The sequence below is a fragment of the Hydra viridissima genome, unplaced genomic scaffold (genome assembly GCF_058129835.1).
Source record: "Hydra viridissima isolate aposymbiotic clone 2 unplaced genomic scaffold, HvirCarnegie_v1 scaffold_3, whole genome shotgun sequence".
Taxonomy (NCBI): Eukaryota; Metazoa; Cnidaria; class Hydrozoa; order Anthoathecata; family Hydridae; genus Hydra; species Hydra viridissima.
Window position 1 is genome coordinate 12,388,139 of NW_028324302.1, and position 26,599 is coordinate 12,414,737.

The 26,599-nt window shown below is 29.5% G+C and overlaps 4 protein-coding genes across 7 annotated transcripts; all 4 read left to right on the forward strand.

The window, feature by feature from the left end:
- The first annotated feature begins 108 nt into the window (after nucleotides 1-108).
- Nucleotides 109-25,634, forward strand: LOC145202295 (uncharacterized). Of its 3 annotated transcripts, none has more exons than XM_090083585.1 (12): nucleotides 109-319; nucleotides 643-804; nucleotides 9,771-9,960; nucleotides 10,063-11,768; nucleotides 11,853-11,972; nucleotides 14,493-14,571; nucleotides 15,163-15,386; nucleotides 21,965-22,096; nucleotides 24,365-24,513; nucleotides 24,906-25,066; nucleotides 25,167-25,300; nucleotides 25,379-25,634. In XM_090083585.1, the coding sequence occupies exons 1-12, from the start codon at nucleotides 257-259 to the stop codon at nucleotides 25,550-25,552; spliced, it is 3,294 nt and encodes a 1,097-aa protein (XP_089939711.1). In that variant the 5' UTR covers nucleotides 109-256; the 3' UTR covers nucleotides 25,553-25,634. The 3 variants fall into 3 exon arrangements, with proteins under 3 accessions (XP_089939711.1, XP_089939712.1, XP_089939713.1); XM_090083586.1 differs by having other exon boundaries at nucleotides 22,010-22,096; XM_090083587.1 differs by lacking the exon at nucleotides 21,965-22,096.
- Nucleotides 16,095-17,610, forward strand: LOC145200747 (uncharacterized). The gene is made up of 2 exons (XM_090083589.1): nucleotides 16,095-17,006; nucleotides 17,125-17,610. The coding sequence occupies exons 1-2, from the start codon at nucleotides 16,223-16,225 to the stop codon at nucleotides 17,490-17,492; spliced, it is 1,152 nt and encodes a 383-aa protein (XP_089939715.1). The 5' UTR covers nucleotides 16,095-16,222; the 3' UTR covers nucleotides 17,493-17,610.
- On the forward strand, nucleotides 17,307-19,454 carry LOC149891060 (uncharacterized). Of its 2 annotated transcripts, none has more exons than XM_090083590.1 (2): nucleotides 17,307-17,445; nucleotides 17,740-19,241. In XM_090083590.1, the coding sequence occupies exon 2, from the start codon at nucleotides 17,774-17,776 to the stop codon at nucleotides 18,641-18,643; it is 870 nt and encodes a 289-aa protein (XP_089939716.1). In that variant the 5' UTR covers nucleotides 17,307-17,445; nucleotides 17,740-17,773; the 3' UTR covers nucleotides 18,644-19,241. The 2 variants fall into 2 exon arrangements, with proteins under 2 accessions (XP_089939716.1, XP_089939717.1); XM_090083591.1 differs by lacking the exon at nucleotides 17,307-17,445 and having other exon boundaries at nucleotides 17,740-18,611; nucleotides 18,661-19,454.
- On the forward strand, nucleotides 20,117-20,704 carry LOC149891061 (uncharacterized). Its single transcript, XM_090083595.1, has 2 exons — nucleotides 20,117-20,386; nucleotides 20,479-20,704. Exons 1-2 carry the CDS (start codon nucleotides 20,199-20,201, stop codon nucleotides 20,660-20,662), a joined length of 372 nt encoding a protein of 123 aa, XP_089939721.1. The 5' UTR covers nucleotides 20,117-20,198; the 3' UTR covers nucleotides 20,663-20,704.
- Nucleotides 25,635-26,599: the final 965 nt, after the last annotated feature.

Consider the following 26,599-nt stretch of genomic DNA (forward strand, 5'->3'; position numbering starts at 1 on the left):
TATCAATAGTAGCAATAAACTAAAGTGAACTGTGCTATTTTTTACTTGTACACGATTGTATTTTATTTTGGTGAATATTTATGACTTTACTGTTATTATATATGCTCATATTTAGTTTTAAAGAGAACTATTATTCTAAAGTAAATGGGATAAAACTCTTCTGCGCTATTTTTATTGTTTGCTGCTTGCTTTAAAGTTGTATCTTTAATTTTAAGTTTATTCAACTGTATAAAGCTGTTTAATTCTTAAAAGTACAATGTCAACTTCTGAAGATGATGTTTTTGAAGTAGAAAAAATTGTTGGTTCTCGATTGGATAAAGTAATTCTTGACTTTATTTTAAATTAAACCTCATATTTAAGATTTTAAATTCATGCAGAGTTTATTAATGTCATTGCAAATTGCACAAGGCATGTTATAAGCAATTCTGTTAAGTAAGTTGTGTTAAGTTCTGTTAAGTTCTGTTAAGTATGGAATTCTTGTTCTGGAATTCTTCACTTATTTTAAATGCCACTACTCAGCTCTATTTTTTTTTAAATAATTACCAAAATTTTATTTGCTGCATGGTTACTTTTCATTTTCTTTAAAAAGTGATATTGATAACAATTATAATCCATGAATCACTTGAAGTTTATTAATTTCAGGATGGACTTCGTCGTGTTTTTCGTGTTCGTTGGAAAGGATGTCAGCCTGACGAAGATACTTGGGAACCCAAAGAAAACTTGATCTCTTGTAATGACTTGCTAAAACAGTACAAAGAAGAGCGTAGAAGAAAGAAGGAACATATTTATAAGAAAAAGCGTAAAGTAAGAATGTGTTTTTTATGATGTTTTTAAAATGTTAGTTAATATTTTTAATGTGCTTCAATATTTATTAGGTAATTTAATTTTCTGAAAAGCCTCTTATTTTAAACAAAAAAAACATTTCTTTAAAAACAGTAGAAAGCTTTTCATGAAAACAAAAAAACTTTGAGTTAGGAAAATCAATAAATATAAAAATAAAATGAAAATAGAAAATGAAACTAACTTAAAAAAAGAAACTCTATAGAGAATCAAGTCTAATTATATTGGCAAGTTATTAATTTAAAAAAATTTTTGTTTTGTAAGTAATTATAAATTTTTAACTTAGTAAGTTACTTTCAAATAGGTATTTTGTTGCTAAATTTTAAATTTTTTACTGATAGAAAAGTTTTTCACTCTTTCTAGAAAACATTTTCTACTATGTTTTTAGTCTTTTTATGTTTTTGCATAAAATAATTTTAGTTTAAAATTAGGTAGTGAAGGAAACAAAATATTCTTATAGTCCCATCCTAGGTGTCTGTTCTGGAAATCTTAACTTCTGTGCTGTACCTAAAGGCTATTAGAGCTTAGAGGTAATTTGTTGCACTTAAGCTTACTTGATTAACTAAAAATGTTGAGCTGAGTATTGACCAGCTTAAAAATGAATTGAGGCTCTTGAGAAATTTAATCTGACAAACAGTTTCTTAAGCTTAAGATTGATAGCAGGATAAATGAATGTTGTAAAGATAAATCACTTTTGTCTTTTTTTTGCAAGCAGTATAAAGGTAGAAAACAAGAACAGAAGAAATGATTTTTTTTTTGTCTGCAGTTCTTATTGATCCAGGGATTGTTAATGAATAATGAAAATGAAAAACATTTGATTAAAATCACAACATTCAAAAAAGAAAAAAATAATGAAAAAGTATAACAAGAAAGGTAAAGGTAGAAGAGATTGATGTTTTTTTTTTTTTTTTTTTTTTTTTTTTTTTTTTTTTTTTGAAGAGGTCAACAGAAAACCAGGAAGAAAATATTTATTTCCTTTCTCATTTGTAATTTTGTTTCTCTGTTTCCAACTATTTCTTTTGTTATTGTTTTTATACTTATTTATTATTGCGCTTATATTCTTAACTATCAAATTTAAGAAAATAATTTCAACAATGATTTAAAATAACAGTTGAAATCATAAAGTTGCATGATGATATATTGGGAAATGCCTACAATGGTATCTATAACATGCTATAATGTAAGATGGAACTCATATAGCAATATATGCCTAACTTGCTTTTGTGTTATTCTCAGACAAATTAGAAACTGCTTCAGAAGGGAAATTTATGAATTGATTTGTTGAGTTTGGTTTGATGTTTGGTTCAGTGACCATTTTTTTCAAAGGAAAATTATGAAAAATTGTTCAACAGTTTAAAGAAAACAAGAAAGTACACACAATTTTTAAGAAATATTGGAATAGAAACAATGTACCAATTCAAATGCACTGAAGTAACATTTGTGCTGAAAAGCAATTAAAATCATGCAAGAAGTAAAGTGCTAAAATGCTAAGAAAATCAATTTTTTGATCAGACAAGTGATTGTAATTTATTACATTATTCAATTATTACCACTGAGCTGTGTTAAAAGATATAGTAATGTTTAAGATAGATTAGAAAATGTAAAAAACATTTCAAAAATATATAAATTTGTTACCCAATATAAGTAATTTTAATAGATTGTAGTAAATGTGTGCAGGGCTCAAAGTATTATCCAATCACTAATAAAAAATTATCCAATGTTTAGAGAATATTTTAGGATATCTTTATGTTAATGTCATTTAACATTATCTCAATATCCCAATATCAGTATTGTGTTTATATAATAGAATTTAGTTTGTATTTGATTTTTGATCAGATGTAATTTTAGGTCCTGTGTGTGCATTAAATTATGTTAGGTTCTGTGTGTGCATTAAATTATGTTAGGTCCTGTGTGTGCATTAAATTATGTAAGGTCCTGTGTGCGCATTAAATTATGTTAGGTCCTGTGTGTGCATTAAATTATGTTGAGTCTTGCAGACAATCATAAATAGGAGGTGATTTATATACTGATCAAGAAAATCTATTTTCTCACTTTTCTTTTATGCATGACATTTAGGAGTCAGAATATCATGCAAAACATGCTGTCTAAACTACTCAGTTGCTTAATATTTTGTTCACTGATTTGGTTCACTATTATTAAAATTGTCATTTAAAAAGTAGACTATTATTTTCTTTAAAGCTACAGGATGGTTGCTATTCAATGTTGTTGTGTGGGAGAATTTTTTTAATGGCTAGTATCAGAGATCCGCTTTGAGAAAAAAGTCTGTTGATATTCATAAAGGAGAAAATTAAAGAGTTGCTTGTTTTGTTTCTGATGGCAAGAAAGATGTCAGGATAGTCGTGAAATCAAATGTTAGAAAATCAAATGTTAGAACTGATTGGACTAAATCTGTTAGGTAAATACAGAGTTCACACTAATATGTTAAAAATATACATATGTTTATTCTTTTAAATGTGCACTCACATGCATGTATGTATATAAAAACATGTATGAGATATGTGGAACAGTAAAGAAAGAAAATAAAACTTTTAAAGTTACTGTTTTATCTAAACAAATGTTAAAATATTCAGGTGATGCAGGGATAAATTGCAAATGTTCTCTATGTATCATGAGTGGACATAAATATACACATGTTAACCTGAAGGTATTATGTATAGGAATTCTGTTTACATTTATGTGTAGAATAAAAAAAAGATATACTATAACACCATCTTAAACACACTTCTTTTACATTTTTTAATAAATGATTGTTTTATTTTTTTTAAAATTTTAGAATTAGGATATTGGTCTCAAAAAGTTATTGATTTTTTGTTGATTTGAGTTGAATTTTGTCATCCCTGTGACAAAAAAAAGTGCTGAGGATAACTAAGTTTATACTAGTTTATGTCAGATCAGGCTAACTAATGTCAGATCAGGTTAGCTTATTAATCTTATTTTAATAAAAAACACTATTTTAAAATAAAAATTAGGTACTTGAGTTATTAAAGATAACTTAGTTTCTGGTTGCAATTTTAGCTTTAAAAAATGGGTGTTATCCAAATCTCTTAAAGAAAAACAACTGTTTCAAAAAATTGCAAAGGCTGATGCTGTTATGCTGTCAACAGGCTGAATATGAGTGTGCAAATTAGAAAGAAATGTGAAAATATGTGAAACTATTTACAATATAAAAAGAAGCCAAACTCTAACAGATTTAGGAAGATTAGGGAAATGAAGTGAATTCTTTTTTAAAAAAATTAGAAATAGGCTTTTGCTTTAGATGATTCAATTCAGTGGAAAACAAAAAAAAAATTTAAATAAAGAAGACAACAAAAACTGTTATAAAAGATCAACTCTCATTGATTATATTTGCATTATTAGAGGATTGGATGTCTGTAAAATTATAATCTGCTTAGATAATTTAGATATCAACTCCAAGGATGCCATGAATACTGGTGTTAACTATGATTCTGGTTTTAGGTTTCTCAAAGTGAAAACCTTCAGGTTATATCTTAGAAACCAGAATCAATTATTTTATTTTCTCAAATTTTCAGCAGCAAATCTCAAATTATTGAATCAATAATAGCATGATTGTTGGAATCTCTGAACATACAAAAAGTTATTCTAGTTCTTGTTGTGGGGGTGAGATGTGTTCTTGGAGAACTAAGATTCTTCAATAACCTGAGTAATGTCTACAGATATTTGCTGAAAATTGATATTAGAGAACCTCTATGAACCTACTCAAGAATATTATTCATATTTATTGAAGAAACATGGGGAAAAGCTCCTAGGTGTCATTCCTCATTCAGAAATTTGCTTGGTAGTCAAGATTCTGACCAAGCAGATATTTTTAGTAGTGTTGTTACAACTTTGAAATTATTCGACTGTCGACTAAACTGATTAATGTATTTTCCAAAGTTGACTAAAATCGACTAATACATTTTTAAAATCGAGTAAGTCGACTTAAAGTCGATTTAGTCAAAATATTTGAATAAAAAATTTTGTTATAATAATAATATACTTTAATGTTGCTTGACAATTCATCATTTAGACGCTATGAAAAAACTAGATCTTTAAAAGAGTAAACAAATAAACTAGGTGTGTGATACTGTTATAATAGCACATGCTGTTGCTGTATCAAGAGCGTTTTCTTTTTTCAATTTTAGTTCATGTAATCTATTAGATGAATTAAAATCGAATAAATAAATAAAATAAAACGGAAATTACAATCACAAAGTAAAAAAAAAACAAAAACACTGATTGGCATTTTATATCATTTTTCATAACAATTAAAGCGAATAATTAACAAAAAAATTTACTAATTAAAAACAGGTCGGGGCAGATGGGGCGGCTAAACCTTTTTGGGGGTGGCAGATTTGCAATACGCTTTCGTATCCTTAATTGAATATCATAACACATTACTTAACATTTTGTTTTAAAAGCATCAACTGGTTACTATAATGAGAAAAAGGAAACATTAATGAAGTGGTGCTACATACAGTAAGCAAAGAATTAAGTTTATGTGATACAGCACATTAGGTTCAATGGTCAGATATTTTGGTTCAATTAAAGTATTGGTAATTGAGGTCGAGGAATTCAAATCTGCGTATACTTGGTCTCTAGGAGTGGTCATTACCGCACAGGTGTTAATTTCAGGGTGGGTCATTGGACGTCTTGACAGTTTTATAATAAAAAAGGGACATTTTGTATGTTTAAATATAGGTAAACCAGGTCAGGTATTGAGATTCAGGCTTATTTTGTCTCTAGGAGTGGTCAAGACTGCACAGGTGGTCAGGGGTTGTCAAGGCGGTGTATTCTTTGTGCAAAGACTGTACACCAGTCTGTACAACAATACTGCTAGGAGGTATTCGAGATCCTCCTTCTCCAGGTCATTCAGGTTGGAGCTGCTCAGGCAGTAGATGCTGCAACTAGTAGTTGCATCAATCACTGCACTAAGAATGATGGTAACTTTTCCGTCAACCATGGTTTTCTCCAGCTCATGGTAGATCATGAATCCATCCAACCTTGAAGGGATGTTGTGCTCCTTGAAAAAGTTATACTCCTCCACCACAACATCTTTGCTCTCCTTTATGTATTGAAACCTGATTGGTCTGCAATAGAGTGTGGAGGATGGTTTTGGGTTTGTCCAGACAACGTCATCTGCCTCCTTGCTCCAGGTCTGTAGGGGAACCAGTCAGGTGAGGAACAAGGACTCTTTTAGTGTTATGCTGGCTAGCTCAACATCCTCAGATACCATCTGTTTATTATCTGTTTTTAATCACTTTAAAAACAAATTATAACTATATTATATTTGATTTACCTCCTTCATTAACTTCCATCTTCTCCTATATCTCCAGCTCTTCCAGCAATCAGTACCAATTGTCCATAAAAAATTTCTCCCTCTTCCTACCAGATTTGGTCCAGCAATGATTGAACCTCTTTAGTCAAACCTAGGCAACCTCTTGCCCAGGTCCAATATCCTCCAATGTCCTGGTTTTGGGGGGTTTTGCTCACCCCTAGCCCACTGTTGCATGGCTCAATCTTTATAAATGATTTATATTTACAAGATAAACTACTTATAAAGACTTCTCTTTACTCATTGGTCAACATCATAACAATATTAAAGATTGATAAAATTAAGTTAAGTGAAAAAATAGAAATGAGGATGTTAGGATGATTAAACGACTAAATCGACTTTTAGTCGATTAGTAGAAAACTCATAGTCAATTGAATTGAGTATTCGATTTTTCGAAGTCGATAACAGCACTAATTTTTAGTCTAAAACCTGAGATTAATTATTAGTTTAAAAACCAATGTATTATTTGAAATGGATATAATAGAGGTGGGTTCTGTTTGAGTTAAAAAAGTGCATTCTTGTAAATCATCCTGTTTGTTATCCAGTGCTTTAGCTACTAAAATCATTTTAATTGGTATAAGCTAATTCATTTCATTTATAATTTCTATGTAGTTGTAAATTTATACAAAAGTTAAAAAAAAGTCATTTGACCATTAGTAGTGGACATTTAAAATGGGTTACATGGCTTTCATTTTTACTTTTTGCTTGCTCATAATTTCAAGAGTTTCATTTATACTTTTAATTCTTTTATTAAAGTTTGTGCAGTGCTTTTTTATTTAAAAAATAAAATGACACTTAAAATCAGGAAACAGCAGTGTATCTGCAAGTCAGTTTAACTGTAACCTATTGTATGGAAAAGAAACATCAAAGCACTGTCTGGCAGAGTTCCAAACAAGAATATGGTTTATTCTGAGCATTTTTGCTGAGTAATTTAAAAATCTGTTCATCATGGCATATTGAAAACTCTTTTAAACAGATTTAATTATGTTGACTTGTCAGCAGCATTAGAATAGATGGATCACAGAATTTAGATTTCTTGTGCTTAGACTAGCTTTTTTTATTATCTAAAAATTTAAAATAACTTAACTATGAATGTATGTATGTGTGTTTATGGAGTGTTTTTTTATTCAAAAGCCTAAGATAGGCAACACCAGGGCAATCACTGATTTTGAGAAAACAAAAGCATGGGGAGAAAAAAAAGAATGCGGAGAATTTACAAAAGCATGGGGAAAATAAATCCTGAATATTTAATTGATAGAAAATCACATCACATAAGGCAGTAATAAAGTGCAATAGTAAAGTGGAGTACAAAAAAAAAAAAATTGAGCTTAACTTTATTGGCTAAGAAATTTTTTTTACCTCTTTTGTTACAAAAATTGTACAGGGTGACCACAAAGTATCCGCACAGATAAAGAGCTTAATAAAAAGCATGTAGAAAGTATTTGGAACACAAATTTTATTTTAAAACATTTATTGAACTATAACAATTATGATTCAAAGATTGAATTCGAATTTTCCTCCATCAGCAAAATAACAGGCCTGTAGGCGTCTCGGGAATGCTTCGACGGTGGCGAGCAAGTAGGCAGGGTCCAGAGAATCCCAAGCTTTCAGTAGTGATTTTTTTAAACTTTCAATATTTTTATGCGGCTTTTGGCATGCCTTTCCTTCTAGGACGCTCCAGACTGAGAAATCCATCGGGTTAAGATCGGGGCTCGATGGTGGCCATTGAGAAAAGTTGATAAAATCAGGAAAAGTTGCCGCACAAAAATCCTGAACTGTCTTCTTTTTATGGGCTGGAGCTCCATCTTGCATGAACGTCCAAATACGATTTCCAAGTTCTTTTTGAGCCCAAGGAACAATTTCTTTCTTGAGCATATCCAAATAATTGTCACCGTTGACCTTTATACCTTGTGGAACAAATATGAGCGGTGTCTTAACATGAGCCGTTATCCCGGCGAATACCATAACTGAAGCAGGATGAGAACTGCGTGAAACCGAGACATTTGGTTGAGATTTTGCCCAAACTCGATCGTTCTGCTTATTAAGAATGCTTTCCACTGTAAAAATCTTTTCGTCAGTGAACAAGATGTTGCGATAATCAATTCCGTTGAAACGGTGCAGAAGTCCAAGAGAACGGTCTTTACGTTTGACTTTAGCTGCTTGAGAAAGAAGTTGCGACTTGTTCTTCTTGTATGGTTTGAGCTTAAGCTTCTTTTTGATTATCTTTGCCATTGAAGTTCGTTTTATCCCCATTTTCTTTGCGAGACCTCGAGCAGATTGATTGGGGTTCAAACGCAGGCGATCGCGTACCTTTTTCACATTGCTCGCAGTGATCACTGTTCGAGGTCTTCCGGATTTTGGATGATTAGAACTTGTTCCCAACTCGTCAAAGCGTTTAATTGTGTCGTAAATTGTCCGTCTTGGCGCATGTAAACGGTTCTGAATGTAGCTCGCTGAGTAGCCTTTTTTGTGAAACTCGATGATAGATTGACGATAAGGAGAAACGCGCACCATTCTAAAAAAACCAATTGAACATAGTTTACAAAGTATATAAAGTAAAGTAAATAAAGTTTATGACATAATATTAACCAAAAACAACAAATAAATAAGAAAATACATAAGTGCTTTTATGCTTATATTTTCACAAGATGAAACCGTCTCGTGTGCGGATACTTTGTGGTCACCCTGTAATATGCAAACAACAAATGCAGTGAGAAGAAAAGTATTAAAATAAATTTAATATTTTATAAAACATTTATAAAGAATAGTAATTCATTTGATTACTATTCTTTATAAATGTTTTGTATTAAACAAGGATCTTCTTTTGCAACTACAAAACTCTTTTATACAGTTATTTTTTTCATCACCTCCTTTGATCTTCATTTTTGTTTGTCTATTGGTTATTTATATGATCAAGTAATTCCCCAACACAATTTTTTTAATTGCATTAACATAGGCACAAGTATTATGCTACCTCCAACATCATGTATTTTGATTTATTTTTTTCGCCTTGTGTAGTAGTTTTTACAAGCCTGTTTTTCCTTTATGTAGCTTTTTTGAAGTTTTGAAGTTTTCATTTTCTCATTAAAAACTTTTAAATCAGATCAAATTGGATTGAGGCTTTTTATTAGACATTAACTAGGCAATAACTTGAGAAATGCAGCTCTATAGTTTTTTACTTTGGGATTCATCTTTATATCATTTCTATGATGTTAGAAATATCAATACTACTTGTTAAGTGATACATCTGTAATTTTATATTTGCATACTGGAATCTCCATAAAGAGAAATTTAAGATAAAATGATCGTCTTGTTGATATGATTCCTCTTTATTAACTTTTATTGTCTCAATAGAGTCTCAAAAGTTTTTATGGTGCACTTTGTGTTGATAAATTTTATGACACATTTTAGTTCCTTAAAAAATTTTAAAGATTTCAAGCTTAATAAGTTCATAGCTTTATAGAACTATATAATTAGTTATCTTGTTAAATATTTATTTACTAAATATTAATATCTTTCAAGAGGTATTCTTTTTAAAATCTTGTCTCTAATTACATTGCTCTTTTGTTTTTATAAGGGTTCAGATGAACATGTGATTTTGTCAAAAATCAAAACAGAGCCAAATATAGAAGAATTAGACTTTAATACTACCAAAAAAAGAGATGATCTCAAATCACATAATGATGCAAAGAATAATTCACAAAAAACTAACAGAACTGTTTGCAAACGAAAGAGACCTGAACTTTCTTTAGATATGGATCTTGCTGGTACACCTTTCACTCAATTTTTTTGTGTTTTGTTTAGTTTTGGTATCCCTTTTACTTTTTAATGTTTTAATTTATTACTTTTCTTTAACTTTTGTTTTGAAGGTTTTACTAGAAAACAACGACATGAAATGGAACGTGCTGTGGAAGAATCAAAAATGTTAAGTCCTGTATTTACTTCTGATGATAAAGGTGTAACAACCTTTGATAGCACTACAAATAAGATATCTAAATTCAAAAAGAAAAAAGTTCGCCAAATTATAGAAGAATCCTCAGATGATTCAACAATCTCTTCAAAATCATTTGATAACTTAGTAACTTCATCTGTAGATAATGCACTATCATATTCCTGTTCAAGTGTTTTGAGTTCTTCCAGTGATACTTATGTTCCACTCTTAGCACAGCTTCAACAAAAAAGTGAGAACAATGTTATCTCCCCAGAAAATGTTATAGCAAAAACAATTGAGAGCAAGTTGAAACCTACAATAAACCTAAAAAACTTATCGGCTCTCAAGTCAAAATTTGTTTTACTAGGGCAAAGCTCAAAACTGTTTAGCTCATCAGCTCCAGCCCAGAATACTTCTTCAAATGGAGATTCGTATAATAAAGATTTTTCATTAGAGAACGAGAGAATTTTAGATTTGTCTTCCACTGAAGGAAATAATGAATTTCATACTAAGTCTAAATGTGTAAATCTAACTTCTGAAAATATTTCTATTAAACAAGAGAATATTTCTAAAGATTTAGTTAGATCAGATGATGTTATTACAAGTGTAAATGTTGTTTCTCAAGATACAAACAAAAACAAAATTACTGACATCTCTTCACCTTCTAAAGTTACAAATGAAAAAGATTTTTTGAAAAATGACACAAATGTGCTTGCTCAAAAGCCTGTGGCTTCAGCAACATCAACTTCAGTTGAAGATAGTACATCTTCATCAACTAAAACTTTACTGTCATCTGTTTTTTCAAAGATCCATTTAGATCTTCGAAAAAAACCATTGATAAAAAAGGATTTGGCAATAGACAAGAAAATTGAACCTCATGTAAACATTATTGCAGAGGAAGAAAAGGCATCTACAACAGAAGTTATTCTACCTTCAGCTCCAGCGAAAAAAATCCAAGAAGTTGGCAATGAAACCAATGTTAATATGAAAATAAGTCTAGAAGATAGATTGAATTTAGACACTTTAGAAAAGGCTTCTTTTAAAGAGCAAACTAAAGTTATTGAACTAAAAAATAAAACTGTTCTCAGTGATGATCCTCCTGCAAGTAATCAAGTTCCATATAAAAATGTATTAGAAACAAACCAAAATTCCCAAAAGCTTAACATTGATTTAAGTGTTTTTAAAACCAAGCAGTCAAGTGCTCCAATAGCAAAACAAACAGGCATTGTAGAAGATGTTGCAGTCAGTGTTCCAAGTGCAGTTTTTGATAAAAAATCTTTGAAATCAACCAAAAGTATAAAGCAGACTTTTGTTGACAAATCTAAAAAGCTCACATATAAAGAGTATCAGGCTAAGAATCGTAAAAAGCCAGCTGAACATATTGAAACTGGACTTTTTTTAGATTTTTTAAAAGTTCCTGGCGGATCAAATGACATCAGCAAGCAACCTAATGGAGCAGATAAAGCTGTTGTGATGGTTAATTCTAAAGCATCTCTACAAAAAGTTGTCACAGAAAAGCAAAAAGAAAATTTCCCTAAAGAATTTCAATTGGCAAGCACTGATGATGTATTAGGAATAATATTGGAAACTATTGGTCCAATTCAAGAATGTGGACCTCAGTTAATTGCTAAAGACACAAATAAGGTTGTTAATTAATCTTTTGTATCAAATACTTGTTTTTTATTTTTTGTTAGCTTGCAAGTACTTTTAATTATTTTTCTAATTCAGGAGTTAGTGCGTGAAAATGAGGAAGATTTCACTCTGGAGGAAGCTTCATTTGAAGAACTTGTAGAAGAAAGCGATTTTGAGTATGATCTTGATGATTACTCAGGAGATGAGGATGGATTTGTAAGAAAGCTATACACACACACACACACATACACACACACACACACACACACACACACACACACACACACACACACACACACACATGCACACACACAGGGTGGGGGAGCAAAACTTAGAAAGTCAAAAACAGTATATATAACAATTTATTTTTCAATAACCAACCAACTGACATCAATATTCAATTAACTTTAACTAAAGTTTTTAAGGCTGTTAAGAATTATTTTATTCACTATGGATGCCTTTACTGTCTATTAAAGCCACTTTTTTAACAGGTTTATAAAATGGAGAGGCATCTTTTAAAACTGTTAAAAAAGTGGATCTTCCATCAGATTCCCTAACTCCTAGAACCATGACTTGAGCTGGGTGCTTGGTTCTAAAGATTCCTTTTGCATCAGAAGGTGACTTAGCAATTTACCAATTATTGTGATGGCTTAAAACTGCATCAATAATAAAAAGTTTTTTATCAGAAAAAAATTTTATAGTCCATGCAGCTTCAGGTAATGCAATACTTTATTGGCTCTTTCATGTCTTCTAGATTTCAATTTTTTTTGTCAAAAGGTGTTTTGAGGTTCTTGTATATGACTTTAGCTGTTTTCAGTATGGATAGCCCTTTTTATAGTCCATGGGCTAATGTTCGTGTCCCAGCTTTCTCATGGATTCTGTAGAATCTTTTAATATTTTGGTTTTGAGATTTTAGACACTTTAGAAATACAAAATCCTTTTTTTTTCATGCCTCTACTACTTAACTTTCTCTTACTGCCTTCTTTAACTCAAACTTGTCCCTTAATATTAAAGATGGTGTCTATAGACACTCTAACAGTCTCTATAATACATCTAATTTTGACTCTGGCAAGAAGCAAGTCTGCTATTTGTTGTCTTTTAGCTTTCTGACTAGGTTGATCCTATCATTAAAACTACTTTTAAAACTAATTTTTCAAAATTTTCACTCTGAAAAAGAAAAAAGTTATATTATTATACACAATTGAGTATATAATTTTAAAGAATTGTTCAAGATATTCTAAGTTTTGCTGCCTCACCCTGTATGTATATATATATATATATATATATATATATATATATATATATATATATATATATATATATATATATATATATATATATATATATATATATATATATATAATGAATAAAAACACCTTTTTATGGAACTCTGAGTTTCATGCCTTTTGGCAATCATCAGCCATTGTGTATTCAGAGTGTATATATATAATCTGAATGTGTTCATATGTGTGTGACCATAAAATTTTCTTTCTAAACAAAACACCCTTCTCTAGCTATTATATTTTTTAGTAGACATAAGACTATTCTGATTAACATTTTTTCCTAAAAATAAATTTCTTTTTTTTTCTTCTTTCTGAAAAGTAATCTAATAGAAAACCTTCATTTTTTTAGTTGCCAGCTTTAGTTGTTGTACCTTCATGGCCAACATGTTTAATGATTGGTCACTTGTTAAGTTATGATTATGTTAAGTTATGATTAGGGCAAACAAAAATATCCTCTTACAAATAGGTGGTTTAAGTATCCTCTAAAATACCTATTTTATGAATTTAATGTAAAAATATGCTTTTTAAATCTGATAAAAACTAAAAAAAAATTTATTTGTTCCAGCTTTTTTTTTTGATAATGCATCATAAAAACAATGCCTCATACATTGCTCTATATCCTTTTTTTCTCAATAACTATTTTTAAAATAATCATAAAAAAAAGTTTAGTTATAAAAACAAACAAATTTAACAAAATATAAAGAAACAGATGTGCTTACTTAAAATTAGAGTTTAAAATAATGAAAATTTTATTTAAATTTTTGATCAGAAAACTTTCTTTTCACATAATTTATACTTTGAAATATTTTGGCAAACTATGGCTTTGGAAATTGAATTCTTTTCTTGTCAAGCCTGTTTGGGAGCTTCCATGCTTAAAGTTAGCAATGGTTCTTTTATAAAATGCATTGCAATTTCTATTTCTTGTTTTTCTTATTTTCTTTAAATTTTCAGTTAAAGTTCATGTGATCTTAATGGAGATTGAAAAAAGTATTCAAAAAATTTATTAAAATGCATGTTAATGAAGAGAGACACAGACAAGATTAGTTGCAAAGTTTTTTGTTTTTTTTTATTTTTAATAAACTTTGATACCAATTAAATGTTTGTTTTATTCTGCATACATTAAACTATAGATCATTTTGTCATAAAAGAAAAAAAGACAGAAAGTGGGATCCATCAGAAATGTGTACATGCATTTATTAAAATTAATGTGTCATTGTAATTTGTATGATTTGTTTAAATGAAATGGGATTAAGTAGAAGTTAACTGATGAATTTTACTTTTTATTTATTTATTTTCATGTTCCTTTAGTTTTGTGGGATGGGATAACCATAAAGACATGAAACTGATAACACTTAACAAATCTGTTATTAGTTTATAAATATTGTGCAAAATAAGATACTCTAAAGTTGGCCTAATTATAAAAGAGCTCATGAATTATAATTTATTTTTTTAGTTGATGGTAGCAAGTTCAACAAACAAAAAAGCGATTCATGCTGAAATAGCTGATAAAAACACTAAAATTCTTGACTTGTGTAAGTTTCTTTGTTTGCTATGATTGAAATGAAACACAAGTTTGTTTAATTCCCATGGTGAAAGCCATGTTTTATAAAAATATGTTTGTATGATTACGTCACTGATTAAGATGTCTAACATTTTTCTTTTACTTATCTTTATCTTCTTTATCTTCCTTTTAAAACGCTTTTACTTGAGAAATCTTAGTTAAAATATTTGAAAAAATTTGCTTCTTCCCTTATATTTGTAAAAAGATCATTGAAATGTTTATCATTATTTTTGTAACATTATGTTAAGATGTTAAGGATAAGCAACATTTTCTTTTAAAAACCATTCTAAGGAAGAGCAACTACTCTTCCTTAGAATGGTTTTCAAATGAAAAGGAACGCATGTTTTTGGAGTATAGTTGCTATATTTGACAAATTTTCTAGTTGTTTAAGACAGTCTTTCATAACCTGTTGAAATTTGGATGATAGATTGCATTATTGGCTCACATCCTTTGATTGAAATAAAATGCCATCATAGCATGTGCTTTTAATATTCAACAGATCTTTTACTTTTATAAAGAAGTCAAGAAGCTGCTTCAATGAAATTTTTTGTTCTTTTATTAGTGGTAATTCATCAAGCTATTGTTGTTGGTGATACAATGACAGTGATTCAGAGTAAAATTGACTGTGATGACATAAATAGGTATGTGGATGATATGGATACACTTCTTATGAAAGCAGTCATGGAATGTTCACCTGACATGGTGAGAATCCTTCTTGAGAAATCTGCTGATCCAAATACACCCTCAAAAAATGGGAAAACTCCTTTGATGATGGCAGTTGAGTTAGTAAGTTGAAATACATACATACATACATACATACATACATACATACATACATACATACATACATACATACATACATACATACATACATACATACATACATACATACATACATACATACATACATACATTAGGGTGTCCCAAAAATACGAAAAAAAAAAAAAAAGTTGTACACACCAAATTCTTTGTCTATACACTTATAGAAGACCACTAGTATTGAAAAAAGGTTTTTAAGATCACTTCAAGTGCTTACTGTAGAAATTTGAAAAAAGGGTTTTATTAAATATACTGATTTTTTTTAAACTCAAATATTTCCGCTTCTTCTAAATAAAAACTTACTCTTTTAACAATTCTAATAACTGTAGTTTCTTATAGTTTAAACATCTGTAATCATTAAAAAAAATATTGGTAGCTTTGTAGTAGGATATGGTGGCAACTCAATAACTTAGTATTATCACACTTTTCTTGATCACTGTTCTAAATATTAAGAACTTTTAAAAACAATATGTATATATATATATACTGATATGTTTTTAATACAATAATTATTTGAGTATTATTTTTGTACTTTTTTGACAATTAGTTGTTTTCTTTGCAATTATTGATTTTGATTAAACCAACTTTATCTTATTTAAAATATCGACTTGTGAATACACCAACTTTGAAAGCCGCAATCTTGATTAAATAAGGTAAACAAACTTAAGCCAATCGTTTTTTTCTGATAAAAAAACAACGAATCAAACTGTTACTCTTTACAAAAGAATATTTTGCGTAGTTTATTATTACAAATTAAATATTGATAAAAATTAATTATAAAAAAATTAAAATATATTTATGTTATGGCGAAAAGAAAGAAGACTGCTAAAATAAAAAAATCCAACTATAATGTTAATTTAAACCCGCGTCGACCACTTTACATTCTCAGAAGTCCAATTTCTATTTTTCCCATACATCAACTACCAACAAATGGAACAGTTCTACGATATTATCAGTATGTTATTACAGAAAAAAGTAAAAGGTTCAAGTCTACTCAAGAAAATTTCTCTTGCAAAACAAAGAGTGGGAGTAGGGATATGGTTTGCCATGACAAAGATTTTTTTTATGAAAGTATGGAGATATGTTGCCTTAGAAAAGTTGTAAACATATGGAAATATGCTGGTTTTGGAAAGTATATAATTTCTGAAGTACAAATTGTTAAAAAATTTATTAAACTAAATAAACTGTACATTTCTATGCGAAATACAAGTTATCTTTCCTGGAACACAATTACCAAAAAAAATCACGAAAATCGGTTTGAAGAATTTCTTGAGAATTTATTTGATATTTCTCAAAACAACATAGAAGATAAAATCAAATCAGATAAAGATATGCCAAGATCGAATGATGCAGTTATAGAAGATTTGGCTTTTCTTCAAGATCAAAGAACAATGAGGAGAGGTGTAATAAGTGATAAATATGACATTGATATGCAGCAAAGAGTTGAAAGGAGAATTAAAAGGTATGAAAGAATGAGATCTTATGAAGAAAAATGTAGAGTTAATGAATATTTTGGATTGCATAGAAAAGTTGATTTTGAAATGGATGAAGTGATCTCTCATAACTCAGATGAATTTGAGGCATCAGGTAAATGATATCTCAAATTTTAACTTTAATTGAAAACTTTTAAATAATTATTCTTAATAATGGTTTAATTAAAATTTATATTTGCTTTATAAAGTAATTACTGCTTTTCGTTACTTAGGTTCTGCTGCTCACCAATCTTCAGTTTCTAGTGATAGTGATTTAGATTTTCAAGAAAGGGGTGAAACCCAGCTTCCAACACACACAAAGCTAAAGCGTCAAAAACACTCTAAGTTGGGCTGTTCAGAAATTGCAATAGAGTTTGACAGAGACAATCTTATATTAGCTACAACACCTGTTAGTGTTAGATGCGGAATCAGCATTCGCTCACAAACAATGTTTCTAGGAGCTGTTATTAAAGCTTTAGGCGGAAATGTCAATGACTTAAATATATCTAGAAGCTCAGTAGCTAGAAGTAGATTCAAGTATATTGAAGATTTAGGTAGATTTGTTTACATTCAAAATATTTATATTCAGGGTGTTAGCTAGCCCAAAGGTGTATATTGGGGAATTCACAATGGTTTCAAAATTCCTAAAAATCAATGACTTTTTTTTTTGATTCTTATTTTGAGTTTTTTTGGACAATTTCTTGAAAATTTCCAATATTTTCCTGAACAACAACAATAAATATTCCCAATACAGCAAAAACGTGGTATAATGTTTAATTTTGGCTAACACCCTGATATTAAAACAATCGATAGTAGTTATAAAGAGAAATAAATTCTTTTTAATTTAGGTACCACCATCAGATCATCAGCTATTACGAAGAAATGGCAGGAAAGAATTTGATCTTGCACTTTGACAGTAAGTTGGTAAAAGAAATAGAGGAAAAGTTAAAAATTACTGTTAAGAAGGAAAGGGTTGCTATATCTGTTACCAGTCCTGAATTTACTACAAAAGACGATCGCCTACTTGGAATTATACCTGTAGAGAGCACTAAAGGAAAAAATCAAGCCATTGTTATTCAAAACATTTTAGAGTACTTTGAAATAGCGGATAATATAATTGGAGTCTGTACTGATACTACATCAAGTAATACAGGTAGACTAAACGGAGCTATAATAATAATAAGTAGAATTCTTAATAAATGTTTGTTTTGGTTTATGTGTCGTCACCACATATATGAACTTCATATAAATCATGCAATACAGGCTATCACTAAAGTTAAATCTAAGGGTCCAAGTAAATCTATGTACTTGGCTTTTCAAAGAAACTGGGAAACTTCTCATGAATCTGTGAATTCAAGAGTTCCAGAACTGAAAATATTTGATTGGAACAAGCTCGAAATAGGTAGCAAGCTTCACATCTTGGCGCTAGCAGCTAAAGATTATGCAAAGTATTCATTAGAGAATAAAATTTTTCCAAGAAATGACTATAATCACCTTGTAAAATATTTGGCTTTTTATCTTGGCATCGAATCTGATAAGCTTAAAGAATTTAAAATTCATCAACCTGGAGCTTGTCACGAAGCAAGATTTATGGCGGATGCTTTGTATATTCTTTCACTAGAGATGACATCCACTGTTATAAGCTTTTTACCTGATGAAAATAAAAAAGAAATAGAAACATGTGCCTTTATTGTTGCTGTTTGTTATGCTCCATGGTTAAATCTAGATGCGTTTGTTATGCTCCATGGTTAAATCTAGATGCTCCATGGTTAAATCTAGATGCGCTCAACACGCTGTACTTAATGATTTTAATGCTTTTAAAGCAGCATATGTTATCAAGGATGAATTTAATGCTGATATTGGTAATGCTTTGATTAAAAGTTTTCATAAACATTCGTGGTATCTTTCTCCAGCAATAGTTGTGTTTTCACTCGTTGATTCTCACTTGGAAATGTCTGTTAAGTATCAGATTTTGAATTCGTTAATTTCTTTTCCAGTTCCAGAGCAAAAAAATATAAATATGGAAAAACCTAATCCAGTTTTAATCTTACCAAACAGCAAGCTTTCAGAACTTGTTACTGCTGATAGCTGGCTTATATTTTTACGTCTTGGAATCACAAATCAAGTTAAAGATTGGGTTTCTTCTCATCCCAACTTTTCAAAAACTGAATCATATGGTGTTTTTGAAGTTTTTGTTAAAGGACTTAGTGTAACTAATGACTGCGCTGAAAGAAACATTGGCTTAATAAACGACTTTTTTAAATATTCTCAAAAGGAAGAACAGCGCCAAATTATACTATTGATAGCAAGAGAGGAGAGAAAAAAAGTAACAAAGAATGTAACTCAAAAAGAACTTATAAATATTTAAAGCTCTCTATATGATAATATTAATATATATTAGTGGACAAAATAATCACACTGTTATTTATTTTATTTTGATATTTTGAAAAGCTAAAAAATAGAGATTTTGGAATTTTACAGTAAGCACTTAAAATGATCTGAGAGTAATTTTTTAGCATGTATTTGTCTTCTGCCTTAGTATAGACAAGGAATTTTGGGTGTACAAGAGGAGTTTTAAAAAAAAGTGTTTTTTTGTATAATTTTGGGACACCTAACATACATACATACATACATACATACATACATCATCATACATACATACATACATACATACATACATACATACATACATACATACATACATACATACATACAATACATACATACATACATACATACATACATACATACATACATACATACATACATACATACATACAATAAAATATGTATTAGGAGGTTAACTTCATTTTGAGGGTTTTTTGTTATAAAAAATATATTTGTTTCTAAATAATAAAAAATGTATTTAATCAAAATAATTTCCATCATTTTTAACAACCTTCTCCTATCTTTTCAGTTATACAGCTGCGGACAAAACTACGTGAACGATTGCAAATAGTTTTTTTTAATGAAATTTTCAATGTCTTAAAATAAGTTTATAGTTTAATACTATATATGGTTGGATAGAGCGTTTTTTGCTCTATAAGACTGTGTAAAGTGTATTCTCTAGTAATTTGTTTAAAATTAAACATCTAAATGTTCAAAAAGCATCAAATATTTTGCGCGACAAAACCACGTGAACGATTTATAAAAGCGTCATTTTTGATGCAAATTATATTATATTCACATCGAAATCAGTGCTTTTAAAAATCGTTCATGTGGTTTTGGTATTCTAAGAACTTACAATCATTTAAATTTCTCAAGATTATTCTGTTTAACATCAGAAAATTAAAAAAATTAAACTATAATGGTTCGTCAAACTGATTCAAAAATTGAAAGCTTGGTTTTGCGTTTGCGCAAAGAAGAAAAATGGTCCATTGGGCAAATTGCAGCTCATGTGAAGATGTCAAAAGGTGGAATACATAAAATTATACACCGAGAAAAGAGCAAAAAGATCGTTAAGAAAGGTGGTTGTCCACGTATTACGGATAAGCGGTAATATTCCTTTAATTTTATTTTTTTTAATATTTAATCTTAATAATATTAATGTTAATGTTAATTTTAATGTTTAACATTTTATTTTTTAGTACTGATCGAAAAATTGTGCGAAAATCTCTTGAGAATCCACATTTGACAGTCCCTGAAATTCGTCTGAAAACAGGCATGGAAAACGTAAGCACACGAACGATTCAAAGGCGTTTAAACGAAGGAGGTCTTTATGGGCGCAGACCTGCAAAGAAACCATTCCTTAAGCCCAGGCACGATTATTAGAGAATACACTTTACACAGTCTTATAGAGCAAAAAACGCTCTATCCAACCATATATAGTATTAAACTATAAACTTATTTTAAGACATTGAAAATTTCATTAAAAAAAACTATTTGCAATCGTTCACGTAGTTTTGTCCGCAGCTGTATGTATTCCATCCTAAAAATGTTAAAGAAAAACAACTTTTGGTGTAAAATGTTTTTCTTTAAGAGCTTGATTCAATGCGATCAATTGTTGTTGGTACCATATGTCTGTTATAGTTTCTCCAGGTTTTAGCAGTTTAAAATACACCACTCCTCTTTGGTCCCACCAGATGCAAAGCATAACTTTCTTACCATGGATATTTTGCTTTGGCGTAGATGTTGATGCTTGACCAGGGTCACACCATGATTTTTTTTCGCATAGAATTGTCAAACTTGATCCATTTTTCATCACCTGTACTAATTTAATGCAAAAAGGATTTTCTTTTATACCTTTTGAGAAGGTTTTCACTCATTACCAATCTTTTTTCCAAATCTCTTTCTTTACATGCATATGGCACCCATTCACCTTCTTTTTGGATCTTTTCTATCAATTGCAAACGCTTACTAACTGCAGGTTCAGTGACTCCTAACGGACAATTGTTTTAGAGCTTGAGCTAAACCTTCGTCTAATAATTCTTGCAATTCCAGGTCTTCAAACTTTTTTGGCTAATCAAGGCACTCCTTGTCATTTAAATCAAAATCACCACTTTTAAATCGTCTAAACCAGTATTCACATGTTTTAACAGACCATGCATGCTCTTCCTAAATTTCTGCAAGGAAACGATGACTTTCAACAGCAGATTTCTTTTGATTAAAGAATAAAAGCAGCGCATGCTGCAAATGATCTTTTGAAGACTCAAAACTAGTTATTTTTGGTTAAAAAAAATTAAATTTTTGTTCAAGTTTACTAAATAAATTATGCTAATTTTTCAAGATTGATTGCTAAATTATAATTTAAAATGCTAAAATCTTATTTCAATTTAAAATTTATGCTTATTTTTAAAATTTTAAAAAACCCTCAAAATGAAGTTAAACTCCTAATATATATAATAAAAAAAATTTTTTTTTTAAATGATAAAAAGCAAGGTGTTAGAAAGAAGGTTTTAAGTGTGAGTTTCCACTTCTTCTGGAAGCTACTTTAGAACTTATCTTTAAATTATGTAAAGAATGTAGAGTACTTAGGAATGAATATTTTAAGGTGAATCAATTTTTTAAATTTATATAATTTCTTATTGAATTTTTGCATAATGATGTTTGCACTTATATTTACATTTACATTAGTATTGCATGTTAATTATTAAAGACAAGGTATTATCTTATGTTAAGCAACAAAGAAGCCTGGTTGTCATGTTAATTCAAAATGGCGCCAAGATGAATATTCAAACACCTAGCGGTGAAACTGCCCTAATTTTGGTGAGGTTTTTAAAGTGCAAATACTATCCGTCATTTCATATATATTTGTTCAAGATATTGCAAATAAATAAAGTTGTAATATAATCTAATAAAAATATATAAAAATTATTATTATTATTATTATATATATATATATATATATATATATATATATATATATATATATATATATATTGATTGGTTATGTATTATATCAAAATAATACAAAGCTCTTGTGCGTAAAAGAGTGCTCAATATTATATATATATATATATATAATAGAGCAATATATATATATATCTGTTATTTAAATGGAGAAAAACAACATATTGATAGTACTTAAAGTTTCGTGCCTTACGGCAATCATCAGCTATTAATTACAAATTAAAAACGTAAAAAACCGTTTAAAAACGAATCAAATTTACGGTAGAACGAATTCTGTCGTAATGAGCAAAAAGACGCAATCATTTAGTCTTCAGTATCAAAAGAGGATAAAAGGAACTTGTTAGCATGTCGACATTTAGATATTATTTCGCTTCTTTTGTTAAGCAGGTTGTTTTCTTTATACGATAAAATTTCAAACTTCTCGTGAAGGCAAAGGTTACAAATCTTGGTTTCAGGGTTGTAAGGTTTGCAGCGCTTTACAATTCTCCACTTTATTATAGGTGTGATGGCTTTTTCTTTGAATTTCCAAATTTCCTTTGAAAGCTCGGTATCATTCTTATACCTGACCGTATTAAAAGATTTTAAATGGTTAGCATATCTTAGCTTAAATGGTGTCTCGCTAATGCCAAAATAAACTTTTTCTTTGAGTTCAAGATTTTCGGAACTCACGATAGCTTTATAAACGATATTGCTTAACAAACATTGATTGTTTAAAGGACAAGCGGTTTTGTTGATACAGTTGCAGGTGATTTTTGGTATGCTTCTTTGGTCTTGTAAAACCTTGTGATTATGCGAATTAATGATGGATTTTACGTTTCGCATACAGCTATAACTTACCTTGATCGAATTTCTATTGAAAATTTTGTGCAATCTATGATTTACCGGAAAGTGAAGGTCAACCAATGCAAGTAAACGGTTTCCTATTTTTGTTTCCACGTTTTTACTGAATGGAGGGTTAAACCATATAATGTTTCGCTTGCGTTTTGTATTTTTAGTCGTGGCAACTTGATGTTGATAATTGAGTTTACATTTATAGCCTGCTTTATTTAAAGCCTCTTCGTAAGATGGAGTAGCATTTTTAAAAATAAGTTCGTTCGATGAAGTTGAAGATAATCTTAATTCAACAGTTCGAGGTAGTCTTTTGATAACACTAGGTGGATGGTTGGAATCGCAGTTGACGTAACACAGTTCATTATCACATTTCGAGTACGGTCGAAAAGAATTATCATTAAGATCAAGTGTCACATCAAGATAATTTACGATTTTCATATTGCATTTGATGGAAATAAGAAAATCATTATTTTTAAATATTTTCACAAAATGCTTTTTGATTTTTTCCATCTGCTGGCCGTTTTTGTTTTTAAATATTGCTAGCCCGTCGTCACGATATAGCCCGAAATCCTCTCTTTTATAATGTTGCGAAAGTTGAAATAATAGAAAGATTCCTACTAATTCACATACTTCAGCACCATCGTAAGCCCCCATAGTAACATCGAACTGTCCCCCATTTTTCTTAATCCACGTTTCATTGTTGTTAAAAATATATATATATATATATATATATATATATATATATATATATATATATATATATATATATATATATATATATATACGTAGACACACACACACATATATAAAAATTGGGTATAGTAAATGATAAAAAATGATTAGAAGTTAAGGGTTTCGTAAAAATTAGACAAAAAATAATTGTGTAGCAAATAAACATTTCAATAATGCCAAACAAGATTCTTGCTATTATATCGAGTATAGTTTAATTTGAAAAATTTTTGTGTTATTTACTAAGTTTGCACTTATGTACGCAGTAAAACTAAAAATAAATGAGCCGGATGATATCTTAAGTCTCAAAACTACTCGTGACGGTTCTGCGATTTATATTTAATTCTAAAGAATTGTTTAATACTATGATGACGTCTTTAGGAAGATTAATTACATCTAAACTAGTTTAAAATGTGAATTTTTGTAATCTCTATTAAATCAATATTATATAAAATAAACTATTAAATACATTAAATAAAAAAGGCGTTAAATGTTTTAAAAATTATTTTATAAGAAATTTTTATAAAATTAAAGAAATACAAAAATTGCTATTTAAAATTCTAGGCATGTAAGATGGGTCATATTGAGATTGTGCATGTTCTCCTGAACAGTGGTGCAGATGTTAAGCCAGCTGCAACATACCTGGAGAAGATGGCCGTTCCCAAGCATCTTCGCTCTTCGCTTCAATTTGCTTTACAAATACATTTAGAAAAGTGAGTGTTAGTAAGAATGTGTTGGGTTGATGCACTTTTTAAGGTCAAACAATATTTAGACATCAATCAAATGAAAAAGAGTTTTAAAAAAGAGCTTTTTTTTTACCTCGAAGGATGCTGACTCTTACCGTCGTGAAATCGAAAAGTGACAGGAAGTCATGGACATTGAAAGGAGATCATTTTGGCTAAATGCTTCAAGTTGTTTTTAGTTTGAACATTTTATCAATAAGCATTCACAAAATGTCAAATGGCACGAATTTTTGCACTCACCCAATATTTATATTTAGTAGATAATAAACTATAATCGTTATATTTAGTAGTTAATAAACTATAATCGTTCATTAACTAACTGATTGTAGAATACTTATTACTTTTGTTAATATATTTATTAGATTGAAATGTGTTACCGAAGGTGTTTTATGGGATATTATAAAGTTCGATAACCTACCAATACAGATTGATCATCAGTTGATGGGTTGTCGATGTATTTCTCCTGACGAAACGAATGAACACGACTTTTACTTCGAGTGTGATGTCTATGTGAGAGAGAGATGTAAGTCTTAAAGCAGTTTTATTTCCTAAAAGGCATACTAAATGCAATACTAAATATACGCTGTAACAGAATGCAAATTTAAGCATGTTTTATATATTAGATGTGCAAGTAATTTTTCTGGCATTACCTGTTCTATTTGAGCGAAACGGAAGTGTCACTCCACTATTTAATGCTCAAAAAAATGGTGTCCAAGATGTTCTGTTGAACAACGAAAGCATGGTACAAGCTTTACCTGTAAGTATATCAATAAAGTAGGTTATTATGGATGTTATTTTATACCCCTAAAATGTATTTTGCTCTTTTTAAATTTAGAATAGCCGATACATCTACTTTCTGTACCCCAAGTATGCTGAAGTAAACATTTTAAGAGTTTTAAGCGACACTTCGTGCACTAACAAAATACTTGTTTGTGTTTATGCCATCACCTTCGGAAAAACAATTAATTTGTTGACCATACCACAAATCGCTCATATACCTGCTTGTTAATAGCTTCAAACTATTCGTGCATCCTGGTTTCTATTTAAGAGTTTCCTAGTCTTTTTTAAAGAAAAATATTGAGTTCTTGTTCTTTGTTCTGTTGTAACCTGTTTGAGAGCCTATAAAAGATTTAATTATTAAGATTTACTTAGAATTAAGAATTGAATGAAGCATGAAGAGCCAAGGTGGCTTCACCCTTCAAATTTTCACAATTAGATTTTTTTCAGTGAAAAATTTTTACTATTTTCTCAGAAAACTTCCAACAGTAATTCTGAGAAAAAAGAAAACGGATTTTTTACTGGAAAAGTAAATCAGACGATTGTTAATAAATGTTTATACAGTAATCAATAATAAAAATTATAAATAATACACTTCTCTGGTAATAGAAAGGATGAACCGTAAGCCTGTTGGGAGTGACTCGGCATGAGGGGATGCTTCTCATGCCGAGTCACTCCTAATAGGCTTAGTCAATCCGATTCTCAACGCCTCAAATGTGACAAGTTTTTGATAAATTTAACATTAAATCTATTTAAACACATTCTTAAACACATTTTAAAAGAAACAAAATACTTTTACTTGTTTTTTTTTTTTTTTTTTGTTTTGTTTTGAAGTTAACAAAGATGAGCTTAAACTATCGCAGTTTTATTTGTGAAAAGTTCATCCGTTTTAGATTCCTTTCTTTGGCTAATTGTTATATTAATAGTATCTATTTCCTCTGAAGAAAAAGTCCTGTTATGATAAGAATAATTAGTGAATAAATCGCATTACATTAACGCAATCGGAACAATTACTTTAAAACTCGTTGTCCTTTTACAAACACAAAACTGTTTCCCGTTATTTATATTGATTACGTCATTTTATGGGAGGAAATTTTGCATTGGCAGCTTTAAATATTCTTCCAGGAAAAAAAAACTGTTTCAAATTTTTTTACTCGTTTTAGTGCTTAATCTCTTTAAAATCACTTTCTCTATAAAAACAACTTTTGTATTTAAAAATAAATTATTTTATTTTCAGAAATTTGCAAACTTATTTCGATTTGGATATAAACGTTTTATT

Excerpts from the sequence above, each read along its gene's own strand:
- LOC145202295 (XM_090083585.1), top strand. The coding sequence starts at position 257 with ATGTCAACTTCTGAAGATGATGTTTTTGAAGTAGAAAAAATTGTTGGT. Across the intron at positions 805-9,770 it reads TTTATAAGAAAAAGCGTAAA|GGTTCAGATGAACATGTGAT; the intron begins GTAAGAATGTGT and ends TGTTTTTATAAG. Across the intron at positions 14,572-15,162 it reads CACTAAAATTCTTGACTTGT|TGGTAATTCATCAAGCTATT; the intron begins GTAAGTTTCTTT and ends TTCTTTTATTAG.
- LOC145200747 (XM_090083589.1), top strand. The coding sequence starts at position 16,223 with ATGGCGAAAAGAAAGAAGACTGCTAAAATAAAAAAATCCAACTATAAT. Across the intron at positions 17,007-17,124 it reads AGATGAATTTGAGGCATCAG|GTTCTGCTGCTCACCAATCT; the intron begins GTAAATGATATC and ends TTCGTTACTTAG.
- LOC149891060 (XM_090083591.1), top strand. The coding sequence starts at position 17,774 with ATGGCAGGAAAGAATTTGATCTTGCACTTTGACAGTAAGTTGGTAAAA. Across the intron at positions 18,612-18,660 it reads TTGTTATGCTCCATGGTTAA|TTAAATCTAGATGCGCTCAA; the intron begins ATCTAGATGCGT and ends GATGCTCCATGG.
- LOC149891061 (XM_090083595.1), top strand. The coding sequence starts at position 20,199 with ATGGTTCGTCAAACTGATTCAAAAATTGAAAGCTTGGTTTTGCGTTTG. Across the intron at positions 20,387-20,478 it reads CCACGTATTACGGATAAGCG|TACTGATCGAAAAATTGTGC; the intron begins GTAATATTCCTT and ends TTTATTTTTTAG.